Source organism: Aptenodytes patagonicus, chromosome 7 (genome assembly GCF_965638725.1).
Source record: "Aptenodytes patagonicus chromosome 7, bAptPat1.pri.cur, whole genome shotgun sequence".
NCBI lineage: Eukaryota > Metazoa > Chordata > Aves > Sphenisciformes > Spheniscidae > Aptenodytes > Aptenodytes patagonicus.
Window position 1 is genome coordinate 1,150,284 of NC_134955.1, and position 25,299 is coordinate 1,175,582.

The following is a 25,299-nucleotide window of genomic DNA, read 5'->3' on the forward strand; positions in this document are numbered from 1 at the left end:
CAAGCCACTCTCCTTCTGGTTAGCCAGTGCGCATCTGCCACCAGCAGCAACTTTCCTCCTCTGCTGTCCACACATAACTGCCTCGTTCCAAGGTCAGGAGCAGGGACTCGTTTTTGCCCTGTTTGCCATTAACCCTCTGTTCTGCTTTCTGTCACTTCCCTGCGGCTTCGTCGTTATAATCCCCACCTTACACATCTCTCCCATTCTGTGTTCCCACAGTACCTGCAGTAGACCCAAGTGAATCTGGAGAATGTTGCAGTTCCTAGGGACTCTTGTGAGTGTTTTATTTCATCTGTCTGTGGAATTTCCATCTGCTCTGCTGGTCTGTCTCACTTTTCAGGTTGACATTCAGAAAACCCATAAGAGAAAGGGAAAAAGTTAGACTGGACAGTGCAGCAAGTGGCCCCAGAAATGGATTGTGTACAAAGCAAAGAATAAGTTTACTTTATGTGATATTTGGCCTGTTGCATGAAGGGGGCAGTCTGCTTGTAGCCAAATCCTGAGCTGTTCTGTAACCACATCTGCTGAAATAGTTTGAGTGTCGGCTGGTAATGCCTGCACTTCGTCAAAGAGAAATTTAAGGAAGTTCAGTTGCGGAAGTGCTACGAACCGTGTGGTTCACAAGCACAACTCCGAGGAGTAGGTCCCTCCTGGAGAGACAGCGCGTGTGCATGACTGCCCGCGCGGGCATCTCAACCCATCGCAAGCTTTCCTCTAGGTGACCTTGGGCTGAGCTCCGCGTGCTTGCTTGGAGAGCTGTTGATTTACAATGCAGATTCATCGGTCCTCGCCTGCCTGCCCCTCCTAAATTTGGCTGGGATATAAGAGGCTGTTTGCTTTCCGATGCCAACAGTGGCAATGGCAGAGAGCCCTGCCATGTGAGAGACAGAGATAGAGGAGAGGGGGCCAAGGAGGAGCAAACTGTGCAGCTGCTATTGCTTCTGGTAGCTGAGGAGCACATCTGCGGGGCAGAATGTCAATGCTTACCCCTGTCCTGCAGCCCCCGGAGGTGAAGGAGTATCTGTCCAAGGGTGAGCGCTTCATCAAATGGGACGATGTGAGTACCGGGGTTTTTGCTTTGCTAGATTGTATGCATGGTGACAGGACAGATACCATGTTTTGGTCAGGGTTTGTGGGGAGGCTGGGAGCATGTACTCCATGGGGGGATGGGATGCTGTGTGTCATACCTGAGAGCAGTGATGTCTGGACAGGGCGAGTGAACTGAGAGGAACAGGAGAGCTGAGGGCTAAAAACAAAGGGCATATATGTTAGGGGTCGGTGATGTGGCTTCTGCACCTCTTGCTGTTGTGGAGGGTGGAAGTAAATGGAGTGTGCCACTGGGTCTGTGCGCACAGCTCCTCTGGTGTAGGACCCCAGGGTCCTGTCTCTGAACCAGCCCTCAGGAAGGCAGTCGCTGCTGGGAGCCTCCTTGGGGCGAGAGGCACATGCTGCATTCGGACACGTGCGGAGCAGCATGAGGGGTAGGATCCGCTCCAGAGCTGAGCGGACTCTCCGTGCTTTGCAGATAGAGAGGAAATCGGGCTCCAAGTTGCTTCCTCTTATGGCCCTGTTGCTGGAGTGGATCAGAGGGTGAGCCATGTCCTCCCACGCCTGCCCGGCTTGTGGGTCTGTCAGCTACCAAGTGCGCAGCGGCCGAGCAGCAAGGGGCCTGTGCTTTAACAGTGCCGGAGCCTCAGAGGGTGCTGCAAAAAGCTGCTTCTCTCTCCAACTCGGTGTTCTCTTGTATCTTCAAAACACCTCGTTTGCAGTCTCCGTTTGCTTTTCATTGTGAGGGGAAGAAAGTGTGGAACAGCAGAAGAGAAGTTAATTTGAATGTAACTCACTTTCTAAGAAGGCAAAAGAGTATTTCCCCTAATACCCGCGTACCTGAGCAAGGGGACAGCAGCTGTGCCCATCCATTTTTGTCTGGAGTATGAATTGTCTGCTATTGAGCATAAATGTTGATAAAACGGGGGCAGGCCAGGTTATGCTTATTCACCAAGATCTGGGGGAAACATTTGATGTGGTATTGCAGATGAGACACATTAAAAGCAGCCTCCAGCAGCAATGCAGGAGGGATTAGCACTTACTTTTGTGGGCGTAAAGCTGGAATAGAGTTTTAAGTCTCAAGGCAGTCTGTGCGGGGGCGGGGGGTGCAGATCACTTGTGTGCAATGTAAGCAGGGTGGTCCAGCAGCACTGGGAAATGAGGAAGCAATGTAATATACAGCTGACAAAGGATGGATGCTGAGGAATACGGGTTGGTATATCACTGGGCAGTTACTCCACTAGCTGTACGTAAACAGGAGGATGACACCAGCATACGGTAGAAAGCGCAGCCTTCTCTTTCTTTCCAGTGCGGCCACTGCCTGCAGAATGCACTCGTGGCTTTTTTGAATTTGAACAGGGATTTGGTTTCTGAGAATAACAGTAGCCAAACTTGTCTAAAATTGCTGCTGACTTTCTAAGCTCAGTCCTTGGGGACCACTTTCCCAAAAACTTGAAGCTGCTAAGTACTTCACTGGGAATTCCTAGGATAGTTAGGCTCCCTTGAAACCCAAGGTGAGTCAAGTTGGGCTTCCAAGACCCACCAAGTGTTTATTTGCTGCTGCAACCAACCGTAGGAGTCAGGGAGCTCAAGTCCTGTGTGGTTTTTTCCCGAAGGTTGACAGATTTGTAAACATCCCTAAAAGGTTGCCTCTAACTACTAAGTAGTTTACAGACTTGACCTCCAACAATAACAAAAGCCCTCTCCACAAGTGGGCTGTTCCGGTCACGTTGCTCCATCTCATCGTTCTTTCCCACTCTGCAGTTAGAGCAGGCTGCAAAGGATGATGGCAAGAGCTCCGGGCTGCAGGATCGCTAGTGGAAGGTCAGGATAAAAGCAGCTCTTCAAAGGTCGTGGGCCTGCGTTTTTTTGTTTCACTCTTTGAATTGACCTGGCCGTGCTGTTGGTAACAGTTTTGAACTCCTTCCACAATATTTGAGGGAAAGGAATGAAGGTAGATCAGACTGGCTCCTTGCATCACTGTACAGTTTGGAGCTGGACTGGAGCTTTCACTGTACCCAACAGTTTCCTGAGTAAGGCAAATCCACACTTTTTCTATAGTGCCTACACCTTGTCCAGCCTTTGTAATGTATTCTCTAGAGGAAAGTGCAGTAGGATCTCTGACAGGCAGGACTGTTCTGACCTGCCCCACTGAGTTAGTTACAACATCTTGGGGTAAGGAGCAACTCTGCTGTGTTTAGCATCCAGCAAGCGGGGTCTGCCAGCCAGACTAAGGGGGTTAAGTCCTACTACATGGATGATAGTTTATTTCAAGACCTGGCTTGGGAACCCTTGCAAAACCTCAGGTAGGGCACAATGTAGTAGCTGACCTCTTAAGCCGAGCAGACGTGTGTGGATTTGGTGCTCTGCTGACTCTTAGCCCTCTAAGTACAAGCAAAAATGTTTTCTATCCTTGAAAGATTATGTATTGCAGGATTTTACCAGACAACGTTTGCTTTCTGCCCTAGAGTTGAACTCCACAGTGTGAGCAGCAGCCAGTTTGGCTGCCAGACCATCTTCTGTGGAATTCACCATCTCCTTTGTTGCAAGGAGCCACCCCTTAGGAAAGTCTGCCTGCACCCCACGGCCGTCCACGTCCCTGATCAGGAGGCCAGCTGTCAGTGGTCCTTACTGCAGCCTCAGCTAGCTTTCAAGAAAGCTGCTTCGTAGGAGATTAATCTAGAAACATGGCACAATACTCAGTAGTAGTACTACACTGCCTGTTCTGCTCTTCATGGCTTGTGGCCATGTGTTCAGGGAGCTAACCAAGAGTTCTGGGAACATGGGCATGATGCTGTGCAGATCAGCATTGTCCCTGCTACACCCTGAGAAAGGCAGTAGTGAGTAAAAGGAGAACATATGATGCACTGTGGCATGGGCGGTTTAATGTAATGAAGAGTACTGAATCTGGAAATGGAGGTCCCTGGAAATACAGATACGCTCTGGAGTGAAGTATGAGTTCAATAACAGACTGAAGAACCCAAGGCCAAGTGACAAATACAACTTCCAAATGCCATTACTGGTTTCATCTCAGTAATGGTTTCAGCTGGGTATTTCAATGTCCTGAATTGAATTTGAAGCCTTCCTAGAAATGGCTGATAGGCCTTATGATCCTATCTTCTGTGACGCCAGAGGTCAAATGCAGTCAGGAGTCATCTAGACTGAAGACTCAGTCATCTAGACTCAGCAAATGGGCTGGGGCCCAATTAGAGGCACCAAGCATTCTTTATCTCTGTCTCCAAAGAGCTCACGCTAGTTCAACTCTTAGCACAGGCTTGCGTGTGAGATGGGAATGGATGTTGTCTTGAAAATGTTTGTGAAATTGCCCTTAACTGAAGATGCAGGGGCAGTGTAGTTGTTCAGAGGCAAAGTACACAACCTCATAGCAGCCTGTGTCTCCTTTGCAGCATATGCTTTGGTTGTGATCTGGAGGGCCCCCGTGTTATATGGGGTTCAGGATCAGCCCTGAATAATTTCATGTAACTTTGTGCCTGTAATGTGGGTGTTTAAATAGCTGCTTCTTTTTATAGTCTGTGTAGAGCTAGTCCAGGGAGTTTAAGATCACCTAAAGCAGACTCATCTGCTGTATTAGATGGACCCGTCCTTGAACTCTTCCTGACTAGGCCCCGTTCTCTATAAAGAGAGCCCAGATAACTCGCATGAGCACCTAGATGGTAGATGCCATGCATGAATGCTATCTCTCTTTGGCCTAGGCTCCTTCTGGAGCTCATAGAACAAAGTAGGTGCCTTGGAGGGAAGGCAGTTCAAATGAAACAATTGCATCTACAGGTACTTTGTTCTCTTAATTCATTGTATAGAAAGCTCCAAGAGAGTTGTTCTAGCTAAATGCATAGTGTTAGGTGAGACCCAGGCTTCAGCAGAGATCAGCTTCCATAGCCTCACACTGTTACTCTGGAGATGTACCAAAATCATCTGGTTCATTTCCATAAATCAGAGGATGATTCACCTGACTGGGTCTGTATTTGAACTGGGAACCTTATGTCCCATGATGGGTTCTTCAAGTCACGTAAGGTGCTAACATTCTTTCTTCCGTTTTTTTGTCAGGAAACAGCAAGTGCTTCTCCTGTGATTCTTCGCGTGGATCCAAAGGGCTTTTACTTATACTGGACCTATCAGAATAGGGTAAGTGCTCAGACTTCACAGCTTGGTCTCCAAATAGCCAGTTCAAGTTTGTGCGAGATTAAAACACCATAGGTGCTCAAGTCCTGCACTCAGGAGCAAACTACCACACTCATTCCACTTAGCAGGAAACCTCCAACAAAGGACCTGGGAGTCTCGTGCTTATTCAATGGCAGATTTGTCTTCAGAGTTCCAGAAGAGAGCAGGAAATTAAGCTGTGAAAATGCCAGAGAGATGAGCACGGCCTTTTTGTGCTTGTCACGCTGGCATTTTATACCTGCAGAGTTCAATAGATGTGCTTCAAAGGACTTGAGAACAGTAGTATTGATATCCCTGTTACCCGGCATGCTACAGGATTCTCCCAAGCAGTGCAATGGTGCAATTGGAAAGAAAATGGCTGGATGTATGCAATTAAATGTATGCAGCTTCACTAACGTGTACCTCACGTGCAGCCTGTGTTGTAATTAACTGACTTGTTGGTGTTTTTAGAAAATTTAATAAAAAAGTAGTGACCACAGTGATGTAGAGACAACATCAAGTCTGGAGAGTGAGTTGTGCTCTTCTCAGGCCAGGGTGGTGTGTGCACGCTGCCGGAGGTAAACCACAGGATGCTGGCTGCTGGAGGAGAGAGAGGGGCAACAAATTTAGGAAGAGAATTCAGTTCCTCGCTGATGAGTTGCAACGAGGGGTGGAGAGATCTGACTGGAGGTGGAAGGCTGGGCTTACTTCTGCTTTCCAGAGCAGAGCTGTGGTTCAGCTCTACTTCCTCCTCGTGACCTACATGCTGAAGAGGCATGGTAGATAGAGACAGTAGTCCTGCACAGCGCCCTGGCCAAGAGACCTGATGTGTGTTGGTGAGCTCTGCCTTCTCAGAAGATTGTGCCCCAGTGCCAGTGGGGGCAAGGCACTGCCACACAGCCATATCCTCCGAGAACAGTGTCACAAGGTTGGGGACTGTCACATCCCTATAGAAGATGTGCTCTCCTTTCAGCCGTCTGTCATTCGCATTCCCCTTTCAAGGTCCGTTCCTGGCAGTAGAATTTTTGCTGTAAGGGTTCCAGCCAGGCAGCAGGAAGAAGTGGTAGCACTGGTGGAGGTGCAGAAAATGAGGCAAGGGGAGCTGTTGTCACCCATCAAAAGTGAGGTATTTCACTGGATTAGTGGTATGAGAGATTTAATTACCTGGGAAAGGGGCTGGGGTAAGGAAGCATAGCTGACATGAGGAAACCCAGACTGGGGCGGGGGGAGCATCTCATATTCCTGGAAAATGCCATTGATTAGCTCCTAAAATAAACTGTAAACAAATTTGAGAGCTGCAGTGGAGCAACAGCCTGTTTTACATCCTTGGGGAAGCACTTGTCTGGCATCTTTCCTATTCTCCGAGGGAATCTGCAGACAGTGTGAGCTAGCATGAGGCGTGGTGGGCCAATGCTGGCTGTCAGAGGGAACTGGGGCAGGCTTGTGAAGGTCACGTGCAGGCTGGCATAAGCACAGCAACCAGGGATGAGATGGGCTGATACAGAGCGTGGTGTGGTATGGGCAATAGTTTGTCTGTTGAATTCTTGTGGCTTATTAATCTTTGGCTGGCTCCTCTTAAGATCTGTTGTCGTGAACAGCAAGGAAGAAAAACTGCACCGCTTTTGCACTAGGGACTCAGAAAGGAGTGGGATTAGGAGTAAAATTTCCATCCTGCTTGACAATAAAATGGGGATACAGCCAGAAGACATGGTATCCATGTTGTTCCTTATTGTGATCTTGGAAAATAATATTATCTGCTGCAACAAGTATAATTTGTTCTCCAGATCCACGGTGAGCAGACAAATTGGTAACAGAGGAAGGAAGTTCAGGTTGGATATTAAAAGAACAAACAAGATAAACATGACAACTAGCCAGTAGTGAGGACGTGGAGCGGGCTGCCTGGGGAAGGTTGTAGAATGTCCTCCATGGGAATTGCTTCAGAACAGATTAGGTGAAGGCCTGCTGGGAGTGACCTGGGAAGAGGTGGTCCTGCCTGCCTTCCAGCTCAGCTGCTCCATGTTGAATGCGTGGAGGCAAAAGACAGGCTGAGAACATTAGTGGTTGTATTAACACATGGACTGTAACTGGGGTAGAGTTTCCCCATATAAATCTATACACGTCATACAGTCCCTCTCGTGGTGATCCACACCGAGTCTCCAGCCTCACCCTGGAGAGGATGGTGCTGCAGACCACCGCCACCTCTGCACTAGCCAACCTGCCAGCTTAGCGTATCAGCAGCCGATGTTTCCCTGCCTGTGTTGTTCATGGTGGGGGGGGCTCCTTCCCAGTGAAGGGCACTGGCTGAGACCTGCTTTGCAGCTTCTGGGGTCTCTGCAATGGATTTCTTTCCTTAATCCTTTGTCTTTCTTCATCTTCCTTGTCCTTATTCTGTTGTAGGAAATGGAAATTTTGGATATAACCAGCATCCGAGATACCAGAGTAGGGCGATTTGCCAAAATTCCCAAGGTGAGTGCATAGCTTCATTTCTGCCGGTTGTTCATATGGGAAAGGCAAGGCTGCCTAGGGCTTTGGCATTAGCCGAGGCAGTTTACCCTGGCTTTCTGTTACAAGAAGGCGGAGAGGACTTTGTCTCCTTACATCACAACTGCGTAAATACAGAAAAGCCATCTTTACTCTTGTCCCCGAACGCCCCAGGGGTCTTCTGTGCACCTAAATAAAAGGCACGTCCAGGCTATGGCATATGAGCTTGTTGGAAAGAATATGCCAGAATGCTGGGAAAACAACAATTCCCATTCCAAGTGCCTGCCAAAAGGCTCATTTTCTGTTGTGCACAGCGGCTGTGTTCTCCCCCCTGCCATACATCTGGCTAGCTTTAATCTTGGCCAGGCCTTTACGTTCGCTGAGCTATACTGGGAAGTCCTGCAGGAGACTTGTCATGCTTCTGTATTGAGTCACCAGAGCTTCTCTCTTGTGCAAAGATGCACAGGCTGGGTCAAGGCAGCTACAAACCTGTAGTTACAGTGAGATTCCAACGCAGTGTGTGGTGGGGCTCTTTTTTCCCTTTAAAGGGAAGAAAATGTAGTTTCAGAAAAACTAGTAGTTTTTTCTCCCCCCCCCCCCCCCCCCCCCCCAATAATTTTAAATTGTCTGCTTGCAGGGTGGCAGACTAAGGGAAGCATATGATTATGGCTTTGTTCTTGGTTTCAGTTACAATTTAAGCTTCCTGCAGCAAAGTTGTCCTTGTTAGGACTTTTTTTCTGGGTCTGTTTTTTGTTTGTTTTTAACTTTTCCATGTATGGAAAAGGCAAGCAGAAAATTGAAGTAAAGCGAGGATGTGAAAAGGAAACAAAGGAGTAAAGATAATGGCTCCATATGGTAACATACGTGATTCTCAGTCTAATGCAGAAGGGGAAGATTTTGCAATATATACTGAGAGACTCAAGCATCCTCTTCGCGTAAGTAGTACAGCTGTTTTCTTAATACTGCTCTGAAAATGTCTATTCAGAGCTCCCCAGGACTGATCTTTCTGAAAAGACCATAATGAGGTGGGTGCTAAAAGCCCAGCAGAGCTCAAGAACAGCACCCATCTTACACAGTTCTTAAAAATCATAATTCCTTCCGAGAAACTGCATTTCTTCTTGGAAATTCATTAGAATGAAACATATTTGCGTTTTCAACAAGCCTAAAACTTTGTCTGCAACTTATTTTGTGGGAGTGTCTGGGGAAAAAAGCTCTCGAAGTTTTTGTTTTGTGTTTTTTTTTTTCATTTGAGAGAATAAAATACTTGGAGCTGGTAGAGCTAGGTGCTACACTCCAGACAGAATGCAGTAAGGAAAAGGCCAACTTAAAGAAGAGGCATGAGATACTATTTTCTAGGGTGTTAAACTTTCAGGAATAACCTGTTTACAAAATGAATTCAGCTTTGATATAGATTATAAATTGATGGTGTAAGTACTGAGGCCATGGGTGGATGTCCTTCTGGTGGCAGCAGCCAGGCTGGAGAAAAATGTCCTAGATTTTAGCAATTAGTTAAAGACGACTAATTGGAGACTACCAGGAGAAACACGCTGGCACAAGTGCAGTGTCAGAGTTGCCTCTAGACAGAAGGAATTTCTGCTCAAACAGCATCTTTCTGTAATGTGCCCCTACTCACAAACAAGGAATTGCCCTGGAAACAAGACCAACCCCAGTTTTTTTAAGAGCAGTTCACAGTACAGTTTTGGGATGACTGTGTTCCATATCCAGAGAAAAACTAAAATGGCCTTTTAAAAGGGATTTTTAATAAAAGCATAAAGAAGTTTGTGAAAAGAATGAGGAAATTCATGAGCAGTACCAGGGTAGCAAAAAGCAAAAGAGGGGGAAGCAGTGGCTATGTTCCATAGTTAGCTCTAAATCTTTCCAATGGAATTGGAAAGTGGCCTGTGTGATTCCCATCATAAGCAAAGGCTCTTAAAGAACAGAATAAGAGAGGACATCTTTGCATGGAAAAATTACTGCTGGAGAATAAGAAAAAGGTCTCTGGAGAGGAGAGAGAGAACCAGCAGCCTCCCAGAAAGATCAGTGCTTGGGCCTGTGACATACTGTGTTATTCCTGCGTGACCTACAACACAGGTGTACAGAGACAAGACAAAGTTTGCCAATGGTACCAAGTTATTTGGGGTAATAGAATGAGGGCAGACATGTAGAAAGACCTTGAATTGCTGATTGACTGGATGATCTAATGAGTGATAAAACTTAGTACAGATAAAAATCAGGCAATGCACACAAACACCCCACCCCACCCCTGATCCTACCCTTCTGTAATAACAGGCTCTGAGTTGACTATTGCCACTCAGAAAGAAGATCTTGAGAGTATGGTAAATCCACAGAAATATCAACTCAGTGTTCAGTAGTTTTTTCCTAAAAATAAGTTGTATGTTAGGAATTAAAAGGAAAGAATTAGGAAATCATGCCACTCTGTACACCCTGAATGCACCCATGTTTCTGTGCATTTCTAGTGTCCTCATCTCAAAGGAGGCGAAGAACTGGAAAAGGTAGAGAAGAGCAGCACGATCAATAAAAGAATGAAACGGCTACTGTAGGAAGAGCGTCTGAGTAGGCAGGGACTGTGGTCTGGCAGAAAAAAAAAAAAGATGAGGGGGATGTGGAGAAGTATTGCGGAGTGCTGTAAAATCAGGAGTTGAATGGAGAAGGTGAGCACGAAGCAGTTACTCAGTGTTTCTTCCAGCGTGAGAGCTACACATCAAGTGGAATTTTCCAAAGGCAGGTTCAGCCCAAGCAGAAGGAGGTGCTGCTGTTCTACACCTCGTGTCGCTGCGCTGTGGGATGCCTTCCTGCACAAGTCATGAAAACGTACATGAGTTTAAAAAGTCAGGACAAGAAGGAAATGCCCTTTCAGGGTTATTAAATGCAAGATAATGCCTCTGGCTTAGGAAGTTGCTGAATCATAAATCGCTGGAAGCTGCAGAAATGTGTCAGGGAAGTATCATTGCGTTTGCCCTGTTCTTATACTCTTCCCCATCCATCTGGATGGATCCATGGTCTGCCCTGGTGTATCTGTTGTATTCTAGACGTTGTAATAGGCCAGAGACAGTATTTTACAGTCCTGGGAATTGGCTACAGCTCTTCCCCCCCCCCCCCCCCCCCCCCAAACAAAGAAACAAAGGTCAAGCACCAAGTGATTTATTAAGTATTCTCAACAGGCAGAAGTGATGCACTTGACAACCTCTGCTGTGAAAATCCCAAGTGCTTTTTGAATTCTGCATTTCACGGGGACCCATTTAAAATAAGTCCCCTTTTTATTTCAGGGGATTTTCTGGCATTTCTATGACAATACATAGTAAAATGCACTAGGCTGGCTCCTTATCAGCCTTTCTCTTATGGGATGATGGGAGGTCTTGTGTGGGCACTGAAATAGCCATTGAACCAAAATGGTGGGAGAGATGTGCCACCCAGTCCTGGAAATTTCTTATTTACACATGTCTGTACTATCCACGATGCTTCTGCAGGGCTTGCTTAAAGCCCTCAGTTGTGTATTCAGTTGGCTTTCCTGGGAACAGAATTTGCTCAAAGGAACGCAGAAAGCAGCGAAAATTTCTTAACCACACCCTCCGCATAGGGCAGCTATGTCTGGTGCATCATTACAAAAAGGTATAAATATGAAAAACTGGTGTGACGGAGCAAAGAAAGATCTGTTAGAGAATCTTGGAATGGTTGTGGGATGTAACTGCTGAAATTAATAAATGGTTGCTTGTTTCATTGGCTAAAAGTGGAGAAGGGGCCTAATGGATGATATTTAAGACAAGGAGAACAAGATGACAGCTTTTGGAAGAGCTTTGGTACTTTGGAAGTACCAGTAACAAATGAAGCATCCCTTTCCCCTCCTCTCCCCTTCCTTGCAAGTGACGCTGTAGTAAATCCACAGCCTCTGCGAGGCAAAGCTTGTGATCCGGTTTTCCTACTGAATTGTGGCTGAAGGAATTTACAAGGAAGGAAAGTGCTTTGAGAGCATCTGCGCTATTGCTTTCCTCTGCAAGGTACTGTGCGCTTCTTGGCTGTGGTTCATGCTGCAGGAGGGTGGAACATGCCCTGAGCTTTTCAGACCGATGTAGGTGAAATGAGTCTCCCTGCTAACCGGTGGCTGTACTGTGGATGTTGGGAGTTACCTGCTTTCAGTAACACTTTCCCGCTGCTGCTGAGCAAGAGGTTTGGGGTTTTTCTTTGTAACCTCTCTGCACACAGCAAGAAGAATAACACCAAAGCGCCTACACAGAAAACCACTTCTGGAAAGACCTGCACTGTCATACACACTCCCTCGCCAGGACAGGTCACACAGCACTGTCCCTGCAAGCTGGGAGGCAGGGACTGCTGGGACCCCCTTCCTGACACTGCAAGTGTTTAGGGAGCAGATAGCCTGTAGTGCCCAGCAGAGTTAAGCGTGGCATTGAAAAAGGGGCAAGTCACTAAGGGCTGGCAGCAATAGGAGCCACCTCCAAATGAGAAGGGCCGCTGCTGTTTGCCCCAGAAGGAAACGATTCCTGGAACTGAACGTGCCTGAAGGTGAGGGACAGCCGTGCTCTCTTTGAGCAAAGACTCTCCTCTCTTCCTGCCCCCCTCCTGAGCCCTCGCCTCCTGCCGTATTAGCACATAAGCATGCACACAGCCCTCGAGTCCTCCCAGGACATCTTCTAGGCATGTGCAGGTTTCCCCTTCTCACCCCCTTTGCTTTATTTTTTCTTTGAGAGCTACTCAGCGTTCTGTAGTGTCTTTTCTCCATGGAAATTTTTTTTTGAGAGACAGGGCAGAATGAACTTTGGCACATGTTCAAGAGTAATAAAGATAAGAATTAGCAGGGACTTTGAACATAAGTGAGACAAGATAAAAAGCTATTGAATGTAGTTCAGCAGCATGCCGAAGCAGATCAAGATGTTATTTACAGTGCAATTCTGTGTTTTCCTTTGAGTAACAAGGAACAATAACGGCTGTTCCATTTTGTTTTTTTCTCATGCACCAAGACTCCAGAACGCTGACAGAGAATGTAATAATTAAGACCAAAACACATGATGTTTTAGGCCAGACTGCTGGGCTGTTGGCTTCATCTTGGGTTTTGTTTAGACGTTTCAGCAGGCATTGGCTTTGAAACAAGCATAATTTTTCCTAAAAACAGAAGTTGTATTTTCTGACTGTCATGATTATAAAACAGTTTCATCCTTCATATGCATTTTGTTGTTATTGAACCCAGAGATGCAGACTCTGAACTGGACATGTACAAGGGAGAAGATTATACCAAGGTATTTCACGTGTCATAATTTGAGATGATAAAGTAGGAGCGAGTAGTGTTTAGGAACCAGCAATGCAGGGAGCACTCACAGTGCACTCAGAGCTGAGCCATGGACTTATAAACACGTTGTGGGTGGTCAGTCGTTCTGCTGCATCGCGGGGGGGGGTGGCAGCTCTGGGTATTGAGCATCATCTCAGCGCTACGCTGTGGATTCAGCAATGTGCGTGAGCACAGGATGGAACTAAACAAAGTCTGATGTTCAGGCCTCCAAGTAAAAGAGTGATCACGAGAAGCCGTATGGAGACAAACTGGTATGTGTGCATGTAAGAGAAAAGCGGGTAGAAGCCTGTGGCTTGCAAAGGATTTATAAATAGTGGAGGGAGCAGGGACCGAGCAAGGAAATAGTCACATCTGAATAATGGCCTTTTGCTGTGCTGGGCCCTTTTTCTGCCTCTTCCATCTTTCTGCAGTGTGAGCTCTTAGACCCCAGGGACAGAAGTTACTGAGGATGCAGAGTCTGTATCTCTCCCTCACAGTCAGTTCCTGCTCGATTCCAGAATGCCGCAGGTTATTTTATGCCGTGTGAATCTGCGTGCTGCTGCATTTTCCGGTTCCTTTAGATAAGACAGCAGTGAGGGCTGAGAGTGCTTCATCTGCTGCTTTTTCTGCCTCGTCTCGCTGAGATGCTCGGCGCAGAGACAGGCTGGCCCCCGCAGTGCAGACGGTGGCAGGACAGCCCTCCCTGCTTCACAGCAATCGGTCTCCTTTCTGAATCCCATGATGGAGCAGTGCTGCTAACGAGGACGTGAGCGTTACCTGCAGAGCCAAGGGCATTTGAATAATCTTGGTGCTCCCTTTCCCTTCTGGCTACCAAACAAGATCTTTCTTCTCCAAAAGAGAAGATTTGTTGTCACATCTTGTGTTCTAATACCAGCTACATGCATCATGTAGCATGTTTTGTGAAGATAAAAATTGTCAGAGTGCAGTGAGCGCATGCAGCAGTGGCAAATCCTGGCTATCGTTCGGCCGTATCCCGTTTCAAGTAGAGAAAGGACTGTCTGTCTCTGTCTCTTGCATTAGGTCTCGCTCTGTTTATATTTGCCTGAGAATTTGCTTTTCTCTGGACTATGAATCTGGTTTGTACAGATGAGGATTTTAGGGAAATCAGGAGGGTGGGAAGTGAAATGCAAACTGAAGCTGTATTTCAGCCACTCTGCCAGTGGGTTGTTTGTTTGGGGTTTTAAGTGCATTTGCTAAGCGTGTTTCCCTTCCTCTGAGTTGCATGGCTAATAGGGCTGTCCTGCTTTTCACGTAGCAATTCCTATTTTTCCTTTACGGCCACCTGCAGCTTGACACTAAGTAATTACATAGTGAAGCTGCAGCACAAGGTGCTAAAGGAGCACAGGTTATGAAAGAGCCAAGACGTGGCATCAGGTTCAGTGCTCTTGGACACAGTCTCTGGTCCTCTCTCACCATCTTCGTGCAGTGTCACGCCAACATCACTGCATTTATCCCGCGAGGGACATAATCCCCGTGTAAAGTAGGCAGCACAAAGTAAGCGAGTGGCTCGCTTAAGGCCAGGCTGGAAGTCAGTTGCTGGGAAAATATGACCCAATTTAGATCCCTAACAAGATCATCCTTTCCTCTCCCCACTGCAGTTCACTTCTCACAAAATGAAGCCGTTAACTTCACCGAGGTGTTAGGAGGTGTCGTAAGTTAGTGCTGATATAAAAAGCTGCACGGGCTAAGGCAGGCCGTGAACTTCTTGTTCTGAGAAGGTGACCAGATACCAGGCCGTTACCAAACACGGCGTGTGTCAGGTTTGTCTGGCGGAGCACAGCTAGATAAAGGCAGACGTTCTGATGCAGCATTCAGCTTGCTGGGGACGTAGAGCGAACAGACAGGTCTGCTGGAGAGCCCAGCGACACCAGCTTGCAGAGAAGGAAGGGCTGGGAGGAGCCAGTTTGTAACAAACGCAGGAAATGAGTTCAGCATAAACCACAAGTTCTCTATTGTCTTAGCTTCATATGATTTACAACACTAGAGGTAAGGAAGCTGAACAAATGCCAGTGGGTTTGCAAGATGAAGTTAAATTTGAAGTTAAAATCCTAACGCTTTGCCACTTGTAGTGAAAAGTTAAGCTCCGTCAAGAAGTTGCTATGAGCGCGGAAAGGAGGTGTGGGTACGTGGGTGCTGCTGACTTCTGCGAAGGAAAATTGCTCAAATCAACAAAGCAAAAATGAGGCATTTTAGAAGTTCCCTAACTATTAGAAAATAGGCAAATCTTCTGGGTGGTTGACTGCTTTCCCCCTTCTTTCCATCCAAATGCTCTTGGATTATACCGGTTTCAGAGTTACCCCTGCGGGGAGAGTTGCTTTTATGAAGTGAGAGACAGCAGTTGGATGACCTTGAGTTATAGTCCAGGCCGTCCTGTTTTTCCTAAAGATGCCTGTTTGCTGCAGATGTGTCAAAATTGCAAATGCTCCAGAAATCTGGAAAAATGCAGTGGAAAAAATCTGCAGAGTTCCTTATAAAATATATATATGTAGCTCTGTGTGTGACATGGTGCAGATACATATGAATGCCTGAAGCTGAGCTGTTTGGGAGTTTCTTCTATTACAGTCCCAATGTAAAGAGAAAATTCTGTGGCAGAAATGGAATTGCTCCATTTGAATCACAATGGGGTGCAAACAGATGGTTGCGTAGAGGGGTTTATAGTTGGTTTGGGCTAAATTGAGGTCCATGGAGGTCTAAGGTCGGGGAGTTCGCTTTCTTCAACTTGCAAAGATTCAGACACCGGTTAGTAGCAGCTTAACAAGTCACTAAACATGAGCTGAACTGCAGCGGCTGACTTTGCATGTGCTCTAAGTTTATAGCAACCCCAAAGGTAAAGTCATTTAGCTAAAACCTCTTTTGCCGAAGTTAATGTGATTATCTAATGCGTTCAGGTGTTACTGATGTTTTAACTTGTTGAAACGCAGTAACTCAGCCACGTGCCTAACTGTATGTGCATACAGCGAGAGCTCAGATTCCAGCTCCAGTTAAACTTCTGAGTCTGACCTGCTCTGCTAACAAGCCCCGATCGTGAATTTTGCCCTTAGTTTCTGAAGGAGCAGGTGCTCTGACAGCCTCCCTGTTTGCTTTGATATGGATTTATCCTGCACTTTAGATAATGAATTGCTGTGCTTTATTCCAGGACATGGGAATTTTATCCTTTCATTATAAATAGCGACTGTCAGTACAACTCCAGGATACCTTGGCTTAGCGACGCCTTACATAGGAATGCAGAAAACGCTAAATAATTTAAAGGGGTTCTATAAATACTTTCATATGGTGATGAAATCCAAGTATGACTAATTGGATGAGCCTTATACTTAACAAAACAAACCTCTGGTGAGCTATCACTGTAGGATACTGCAATTGCTATGGAAAAAAACACTTCCAGCAACTGACAACTAGCAGAAAATGTGACTTGGAGGGAGAGAGCCCATGTCTCTGGTCACCAGGTCTAAAGCTGGTAGGCCTTCCAGGTCCCAAACAACATCTTTCTTGTGGTGGAGGGAGGTTACAGCAAAAGGTATCACACTAATCTAAAAGACTTTCTTTGTGTGTGTTTTGACAAATGGCTGTCTGCCATAACCTGGTTATGCACCTCTGATATGAGCAGGCCAAGTACTCCTCTGCTTGTCTGCAAGTTCAGGCTGAAGTTTCAGAAGGAATTTCTTTAAAAGCAGTCTCCAACTTTTACTTTTTCAGACCAAAACAGCATGTTTGTGCAGTGATGTTAGTCACAATGTTTTGTTCCATGGAGGATCCAGGTAATGCAGGCTCCAGAATAAAGATGAAAAATAAGGAAAGCCAAGGGAAGGAAGATCACATTAAACAATTTTGCAACCCTTGAAAAGCTTGCTGTGAATTTGGGTCAATGTTTGGATTGGGTCCTGTTTTTTTCAGGTACAGTTTGCCTCATTCTCCCTTCACCCCCATCTGTTCTGTTTCTTTTGCAGTGCCAGAAGCTCAGAGAGGTTTTTAACTTGGATTACCCTCACAGCACCTTCCTGCTTAAGACTCTGACTATTGTATCTGGCCCTGACATGGTGGACCTCACTTTCCATAACTTTGTGTCCTACAAGGAGAATGTTGGCAAGGTATCGGGTCCTGAGGGCAAGGAAGCACTGGGAAACACTAAGGATTGGGGCATTAAGTGGGGAGCAGGAAAGGAAAGGGGAAGACAGGGAACCTGAACTCCTGTCAATGTTACTGGCAAGGTTATAAACAAGCAGGTTTATGTTCCAGTAAGGTGTGCTACCTCCATAGTTCTAGAAACTTCTGCCCTGCATGGAGAAGGACCAGTAGAAGAAATTTAGTATGTCATTTTTGTCCTTCACGTGCTTTGTATGAATAAACAGACAGCTGAGAAGACTCCGTGGAAAAGTTTCAGCTGCTGGTATATATAGGTAGTAGGAAGGTGATACAGCCAAGCCCAGAGCACAGTTGTTGGGATTTGGAGCCCAGCAGTATCGGGACACGCCTTTTTACCACGGCCTGTGGTGACAGGACAAGGGGTAACGGTTTTAAACTGAAAAAGGGTAGGTTTAGAGTGGACGTAAGGAAGAAATTTTTTACTGTGGGGGTGGTGAGGCACTGGAACAGGTTGCCCAGAGAAGCTGTGGATGCCCCATCCCTGGAAGTGTTCAAGGATGGGTTGGATGGGGCTTTGAGCAACCTGATCTAGTTGAAGATGTCCCTGCCCATGGCAGGGGGGTGGGACTAGATGATCTTTAAAGGTCCCTTCCAACCCAAATCGTTCTGTGGTTCTATGCCCTTTCCATGTTTGTTGCTGTGTACTTCTTGGTGCAGTTCCATAATGCCCAACTGCCTCTGCCTTGTGTGTGTGTTTGTTCCCAGAGCTGGGCTGAGGATATTATGGCCATCGTTCGGAATCCCCTCACATACAATGCTTCTCGGTACACCTTCCTAGAGAAAGTGTAAGTGATTTCTGACAAATGTTGTTCTCTGAAACATTCCTGTACTGCCCTTTCTGTCTGTACTAGAAAGAAAAGGCTTCTTAGCATCCAGGTCCTTTGGCAGCCTCCAAAACAAGTCCTGTGTCAGCTCAGGAGCCCCAAGGCACAGGGCGGGGGTTGGTAGTTGGGCCATATGTTGCATGACAACTGACTGGCACAGAAGTGCTTGAGCCAGTCAAACACACGTGGCATTAGACAATCTGAAATTCTGAGCCTCAAATGTGTCTCCCACCGCAGTCACAGCCCTCACCCCAACAAAGTGCTGCCTCTTTTTCTTTGCTCTGTAATACTGTTTGGTTGGCAACCTGGGATCGCTGAGGAACGCTAAATAATAGGAGATATCATTATATCTATATCTTATGTTTCAGAGGAATCTTTCTGCTATCTAAGCTCTTATAATTCGCCTGTTTCTCCTTCCCAAGAAACAGGAACAGGTTCTGTCTGAGGTTAAGCTGACCTGATTTTCAGTTAGTTGTTAGATTGTTTTCCCAATTGCATATTTTTTCTTTCTCCTTACTTAATAGGACCTCTAAGATTGTACAAGTGCATTTTCATAATCTTGTTTTTTTTCACAGCCTGGTGAAGCTGAAGATGCAGCTTAATGCAGAGGGGAAGATTCCTGTCAGGAAGTGAGTATGGATATTTGTTTCATTGTGCGTTCAGTCAGACTAAAGGCAGAGCAGCTGGTAAGAGGATGGTTGTCCAATGGCTTCAGCTGCCTGCTCTTTCTGCACCTAAGAGGTGGAGATCGTTCCCTCTGGATTCAGGCCATGAAAGGACTCCTGCTGCACCTAGGGTCCTCCCAAGGAAGGGCCTGGGACATAATTTGGGTCTGGAAAGGAGACCTTTTGTGGCCTTCATCTACAGCAAGAAATTGCCTTAAACAGCCATGGATTTCACTTCCTGGCTGTTGCCAAGAAATAATCAACAAAACCAAGCAACTTCGGTAAAATTCTGATCGCAGATTGCTTTGCAAACCTGAGTTGAAAGGTGGATGAGGCGTAGGACTCATTTTACCTTTCATCTAAGCAGTTCTGTATTTGGAGAACTTTTTAGTTGACTCCCCAGCTGGCCTGAAGTAGGAGTCCGTTGCTTTGGCTTGTCTCCTTTCTTCACGTGTGACCACTACAGCTGTTCTCCACTGGTGTAATTCCACTGCCCTCCGTCTTTACTCTGGCTGTGCATGAGAGGGAAACAGCCTTTGAGGGCAGACCTCTGGGCCAGTGTTAATGCTGGTTCAAGTACAGAACAGTGGAGATTTGCACTTCGCTGTCCCCAGGGTTGGCTTTGTGCATCAGGGTAGGACTGCCATTATAATAAGCCAAGGCTGCTTTGCTGACGCAAAGACCAGCCTGTTACTTCTCCCCTGCGCTGCACAGCAGAAATCTAGAATCGATTTTGTGCCACCCAGTGTCTTCCCTAGTAAAATCACTCCATGGCTGATCCTGTGGCTCCTCCGTGTTGATTCAACTCATGAATGAGTGACAAAAGGCTGCACTGCCACGTTGAATTCCCTTTTGGGTGCATAAATTATCTTTTGTTTTAAGAATAAGGACCTGCAGGTAGTGCATTTGTGGGTATTCACTGGGAAGTTTTGAACCACACTGCTTCTAGGTTTATGCTGTGTTACAGCATCACAAGAGGCAAGTGCTAATCACCTGTCATAAATATGCTACCTACTGCGTGTTATATTGCATAACGATTCTAGATTAAGTCTATGCTGGCTATATGGGCTCCTGGGTGGTTGATCATTATTCAACAATAAACATTTTTTGTTCTTTGTTTTCTAAACCACCAACCAGCAGAATTTCATACTGTCAGAAACCAGTGTATTCATCAAAGGGCTTTTAAAAATGTATAGGTCTTTAATGAATAACTCACACTAGGGAAGAGTACTTTGAATTGATCTTTAAAATGCAAGCAAGGTAGCATTACTGCAGAGAGAAAACAGCTTATTCTTCTGAAATAAGCTAGAAAAAATACCTGGTACAGGCTGGGCCTCTCTTCAATGCCCTGGTCTGTCTTTCTTGCAGAGTGGTAAAAATGCTTTACTGTGTAAAGCATTAGACCATTAAATAGTCCAGAATAAGGGCCAGAGTTATAAAAATATTCAGTATCTCCAGGTGCAGATATATGTAAGGCTTTCAAAACTCCGTGTTGGAATTCTTCTGAAAATTCCACTGAGCATCTGCCTTTCTCTTTAGACTTTTAAATCCCTTTTGAATCATAAGAAGGACGCTGCAATTTTTGCCTTGCAAAGGGCAGCTTGGGAGCCAGTATGCACTGAGTTTGCACAAGTCTGCTGCAGCTCCCACTGAACGCTCTTCCACCTGTCAACGCATTTGGCACTTTTTGTTCCCCTTTTTGGCTGTGAGCACCTGTGATGCCAGGAGCTTAATAGAGCTGACATCTAAATTTATCCACGGAGGAGACGTCATTGCTGCTGACTGGGATATTCTGAAAGTAGGGAGAGTTCAGTCATTGTTACTATTCCATAGTGCAGTAGAGGTTGCTTTAAGCTGAAGGCTTGACCAAGTGAATTCTGCCCTGCAGACCAGTACCCAGCTTTCTAAATTGGGCGTGAGCTTTGATTTCTGCAACAGCAGGCTTTTGTGCTTCTATCAGGTAGTATACCAGCTTCTTTGCCTGTGTAATGAGTTTGCTCCTTGAATTCATGGGAAAACCTTTGGTTCCAGAAAATTTTGCCTTCTTTCAAAGCAGCAAACATGCACAATATTTGGGTTTTTTTTTTTGAATGTTGTCTTGACTACAAAGTTACTCCTTGCTAATGCCAGCTACCGCATGGGATAGTGTCTTGTGGGTGGAAGTGTCCTGGGGAATTTGTGGCACGAGGCCTGCCATCACAGGGGGCACCTCCAAGAGGGGCAGGGGAAGGACAGTGAAGAGGGATTTTGAGAGTCAGCTGATGCAGTTTAGTGACGGGGCTCTTACAGAGTCCATAGCAGAAACATAGAACTTCTGTATTAAGGCAGCAGTCAAAAAATCCACTGTAGATTTATAAGACTTGGTACATCAGTTACTCCCTTGGAGAAACACTGTCTGTCTTCTCTCGTTCATGTTTTCAGTCTTCTTGTCGGTCTCCGCTGTGCATTTTGAGTGTCTTGCACTCTGGCTGCAGCTCCCAGCCACCCAAACTTAGGCTTTCTGACCTCACTCCTGCTACACTGTGGTGATTTCTTTTTTCCCTGTCTGGTCAGTATTTTTCAGATGTTTCCTGCAGACAGGAAGAGGGTGGAAGCAGCATTAAGCGCTTGTCATCTTCCAAAGGGCAAGGTAAGGGTTTTGCTAGGTAGCCAAAGGTCTCGCTAGTTTGAGAATAATCTTTTTGCCTACCCTGACTGTGATGCCCTTGGCTATGAAAAAATCATCAGCCCAGATGCTCTTAGCTGCTGTGAAACCTTTTCCTTACCACTAGCTGCCATGCCTTAACTGCAGGCCTGCTAGGATCAATTCTTACTGTTTGTATTGCAGTAGTGCTTGTGACTCCATCACTTGCACTGTGTGGCACAAGAAGCAGCACGTTCCCTTCCGCCTGTTTCACTGTCTGCTCTTTGAAGCAACAGATCTGGCAGTTAATCTTGGCGCTTCTACCAACCCGCAGAGTACAATCCAGGCCTCTGACAGCTCCTACCACTGCATCGAGCTTTAGCTTTATACTGTCACACAAGAGGCACTGAGGGACAGTTGAAATAACTGTCCGTCCTGAAATAGGGCATTATGGTGCTTCTCCACTCCATCTGTTCTTTCCTAAACAACTTGCCAGATGTTCCAGCCACTTACTTGCATTGTCACAAACAAATGCTGGACTGTGGGTATTAATGGAGAGGTGAAAGCCATCGTGGGTTTGTGATACTGACGTGTCTTTATTGCGTTCTCAGAATGATGCCATCAACCCAGAGGACTTCCCTGAGACCGTGTATAAAACTTTCCTCATGAATCTGTGTCCACGGCCTGAGATTGATGAGATATTTACCTCACAGTAAGTTTCCCTCAAGCTACAGCAGAGAACTTGATCTCTTGTGGCAAAAGAGAGCATAAAATCCCCTCGCCCCTCCTTTTTGCCTATGTGGTTTGTCTGGTTTCAAGCCATAGAAGGGCAGGAACCCAGGTCGCAAAACAGTGCCAGCGCACTTAACACTTTCGCTCACAGCCTGAATAAAAAGGATGAGACCTCGCTGTGCTGCAGGGACGCTTAACTGTCGCCATCAGGAGGGTTGATTCCAGGTCAGCACTAGATCATGCTAATGTGATACTGCTTGTGGCTAGCCCCAGACAAGGCCATGTACAGCGTGAGAACCACAGATCCTCACCAGTAGCCGGTGACCTTTCTTTTTTCAAGTAGCTAAATCTGTGACTTCTTAAATGGACTTGATTTCATAGGACAAGCAATTCAGTGTGCTCTGAAATTCAAGTGCCTTTAGAGTTTGAGTCAGAGGCTCAAAATATGCTTTGTGCTCCCCTCAGCACAGCCTCTTCACAGTATTGAATTAGTGAGGAAGAAGAAAGGCCACAGTGGGAAGCATCGTTTGCGGGAAGTAATGCAGACAAAACAGAAATTTGTGGGCCCAGGGAGGCGGACACCCATTGCTAATGTGAGGAAGGACCAATCTCTCTTTTGTGAAAAGGTTTTCTGGGTAATACACAGGCCTTAACCTCTGCTCCTCTGTAATTCTCTCATCTTAGCCATTTAAAAGCAAAGCCCTACATGACCAAAGAACACTTGGCAAAGTTTATCAACAAGAAGCAGCGAGACTCTCGCCTCAATGACATCCTTTTCCCACCAGCCAAACCTGAGCAGGTGCAGAGCCTGATAGAGAAGTATGAGCCCAGTGGGATTAACATCCAGAGAGGTGAGTCTTGTTCAGCCCAAAAGTCTCGCTATAGAGGTAGTATGAAAATAGCAGAGGATCTCGCACCTTCTACCTCCCTGAGGTTCCCAGGGGAGCAATCAGCCTGATTCTCACAAGTCCCTGCGTTGCAATGCACTGGCAAGGAGGTGCCAGAACCATTTTGTTCCGGTACCATTAATAGCTTTGTTTTCCATGTAGGGCAGTTGTCTCCAGAGGGGATGGTCTGGTTTCTCTGTGGCCCTGAGAACAATGTGATAGCACTGGACAAATTGGTGCTGTACCAGGACATGACCCAGCCGCTCTCACACTACTTCATCAATTCATCACACAACACATATTTAACAGGTAAGGGCAGTTCCAGAGTCTGCCTCAGCTCCAACGCGTAGGTACCACCACTGGGGCGGGATAAATGATACTGACAATCAGTCGGGCAGATGTATCTGCCCTGAAGTTTGGAGGGCTGAGGGCTGTAACGCGCTCTGAGGGGCTTGGCACTTAAATGCTATGTAAGAAAAGGAAGAAATGTCACCCTGTAACCGAAAACATCTTGTCAGTCTGCCACGTACACCTGCTCAAGGATGGCAGAGAGTTCTGTTGCTCCAGTTTATGCAGAAGCTGTCCCACGTGAATAGCTAATGTCGAGCCTCCCTCCTTCTGCTCTCCTCCAGCTGGTCAGTTTTCTGGTATCTCGTCTCCTGAAATGTATCGCCAGACGCTGCTGGCTGGCTGCCGCTGCGTGGAGCTGGATTGCTGGAAGGGCCGTCCCCCAGATGAGGAGCCGATCATCACTCACGGGTTCACCATGACAACTGAGATCCTCTTCAAGGTATGGAAAGAGTTTTCTCCATACATGCTTTCCCCTGCTTGGTTTTAGACTGATGTCTGTTTGAGGAGGCTGGCTGAGGGAACTGTCAAATGGATGGGCTGATGGCAAAGATGTTTGAGAGGAAAAGACTGATAGCAAGATGACAAGTGAATGAATGTGTAGATAGAACGAAAGATGAACAAATATGCAATAGGTTGGAGTTTGTGTACGTTTTTGGAGTGGGAGGACCAGAAGAGAGGTTGTTAGCTGGATGAAGATGAATGAATGAGGGAAATGCGGGCAACTCGGGTAGAAGCGATGGGGAGATGGTTGAGTAGATGTGCCTGCATACACGGGGCTGTGTAGCAAGATGGATGTATGGACAGAAAGTTGCATGAGGATGGTGGATTTATGGATAGATGCACATCAGAGAAACAAACAAGATGACTTTTAGAAAACGGTTAAAATGAGTTTATCTTCTAACTGGTCTACAGCGGGTTTCTGTGGCTTACAGCCTCGCGTGGTGGCGCTTTGGAGGAATAGGTTTCAATTACTTCCTAATTAATGAGTGTGTGGAATGTGTTCAGTGGAGCAACTGCCCTCTACCATGCTGGGCAGATGGCTTCCCTGAGGATACAGCTCCCAGGCTTCAGAAGCACAGTGCAAAGCCTACTTCTCCCTTGGAAATATAGGGCATTTAACCACAGGAGTTACAAACAGCTTGCAGGTTAAAAATCAATGCATCGCACTTATTTTTTCCGCACTCCTTTACACAGCTGCTGCCAACAGGCAGAGGCGCTTTAGATTCTTTTTAAAGCTATTTATTCTTAATCCATATCTTCCCCCCAGTTCCCACACTTCACTATTACTAAAATATTTATGTGTGGGGAAAAAAACCCCAATCCTTAGGATCAGAGGTATTGTCATATTCAGTGTCAGTAACTTCCCAAACCCTGTAGTACCGCTGCTGCTTTTTGCACAGCAGTTCACTACAGATAGGAGAAATAATGACAGCTGTAGCTGCTGTAATTGCAGAGTTCTGCTAAAGCATGTGACTGTACCTCAAGGAAATTATAACCTGTTGACACAGCATGTGCCCAGGTTTTAGTTTAACATAATACTTAGATCTTTCCCTCGACACCTCTCTCCCTTTTCTGTGGCCTTTTAGTAGCTTTTTCTGTAGCTTCTCCTCCTCTGAACCTTGCAGGCTTCTGTGATAGAAAGTCCAAGTGGTCCATGCAGGAGCAGCTGTGGCAGCTTCCCTCAGTGCTAAGATCATGGCCGAACCAGGACTTTTGGGGGAGTAGGGGACCATAATTGCAAAGGAGCAAATGACACTGCTTTACCATGTCAATTAGCAGCACCAGAAAAGAAAATAGTGGAAAATTTGTGGCACTTTAACAGGGGCTTGGGGAAAATACAATTATTTTTTCTTACATAATTAATGCTGAGAATGTTTCCATGGTATTTGCATTTGAAATGTCAGCACTGCTGGTTACTGAACATTCCAGTTTTGTCTGCTGCTAGACAGAAGGATTTTATAAGCAGGTGAAATGATAGAAAAGGTAAGTATATGATGATAGTCGGAGGTAAGTATAAATAGGGTTTGAAGCAGTTTAATCTGGTGCTGCGTACACCTTTCTCTACCGA

At 46.2% G+C, this 25,299-nt stretch overlaps 1 protein-coding gene across 2 annotated transcripts in view; it reads left to right on the forward strand.

The window, feature by feature from the left end:
- The first annotated feature begins 681 nt into the window (after positions 1 to 681).
- PLCB2 (phospholipase C beta 2) overlaps positions 682 to 25,299 on the forward strand; it is a 49,241-nt gene continuing 24,623 nt past the window's right edge. Inside the window, exons 1-11 of one of the 2 annotated variants that reach the window (XM_076343639.1) lie at positions 682 to 1,057; positions 5,113 to 5,190; positions 7,603 to 7,671; positions 16,954 to 17,094; positions 17,855 to 17,934; positions 18,549 to 18,602; positions 21,192 to 21,267; positions 21,873 to 21,973; positions 22,678 to 22,844; positions 23,043 to 23,189; positions 23,513 to 23,670. In XM_076343639.1, the coding sequence (XP_076199754.1) occupies positions 974 to 1,057; positions 5,113 to 5,190; positions 7,603 to 7,671; positions 16,954 to 17,094; positions 17,855 to 17,934; positions 18,549 to 18,602; positions 21,192 to 21,267; positions 21,873 to 21,973; positions 22,678 to 22,844; positions 23,043 to 23,189; positions 23,513 to 23,670 (1,155 nt within the window). In that variant the 5' untranslated portion in view covers positions 682 to 973. The remainder of the gene's footprint in view (positions 1,058 to 5,112; positions 5,191 to 7,602; positions 7,672 to 16,953; positions 17,095 to 17,854; positions 17,935 to 18,548; positions 18,603 to 21,191; positions 21,268 to 21,872; positions 21,974 to 22,677; positions 22,845 to 23,042; positions 23,190 to 23,512; positions 23,671 to 25,299) is intronic. The other variant, XM_076343638.1, reaches the window with a different exon arrangement.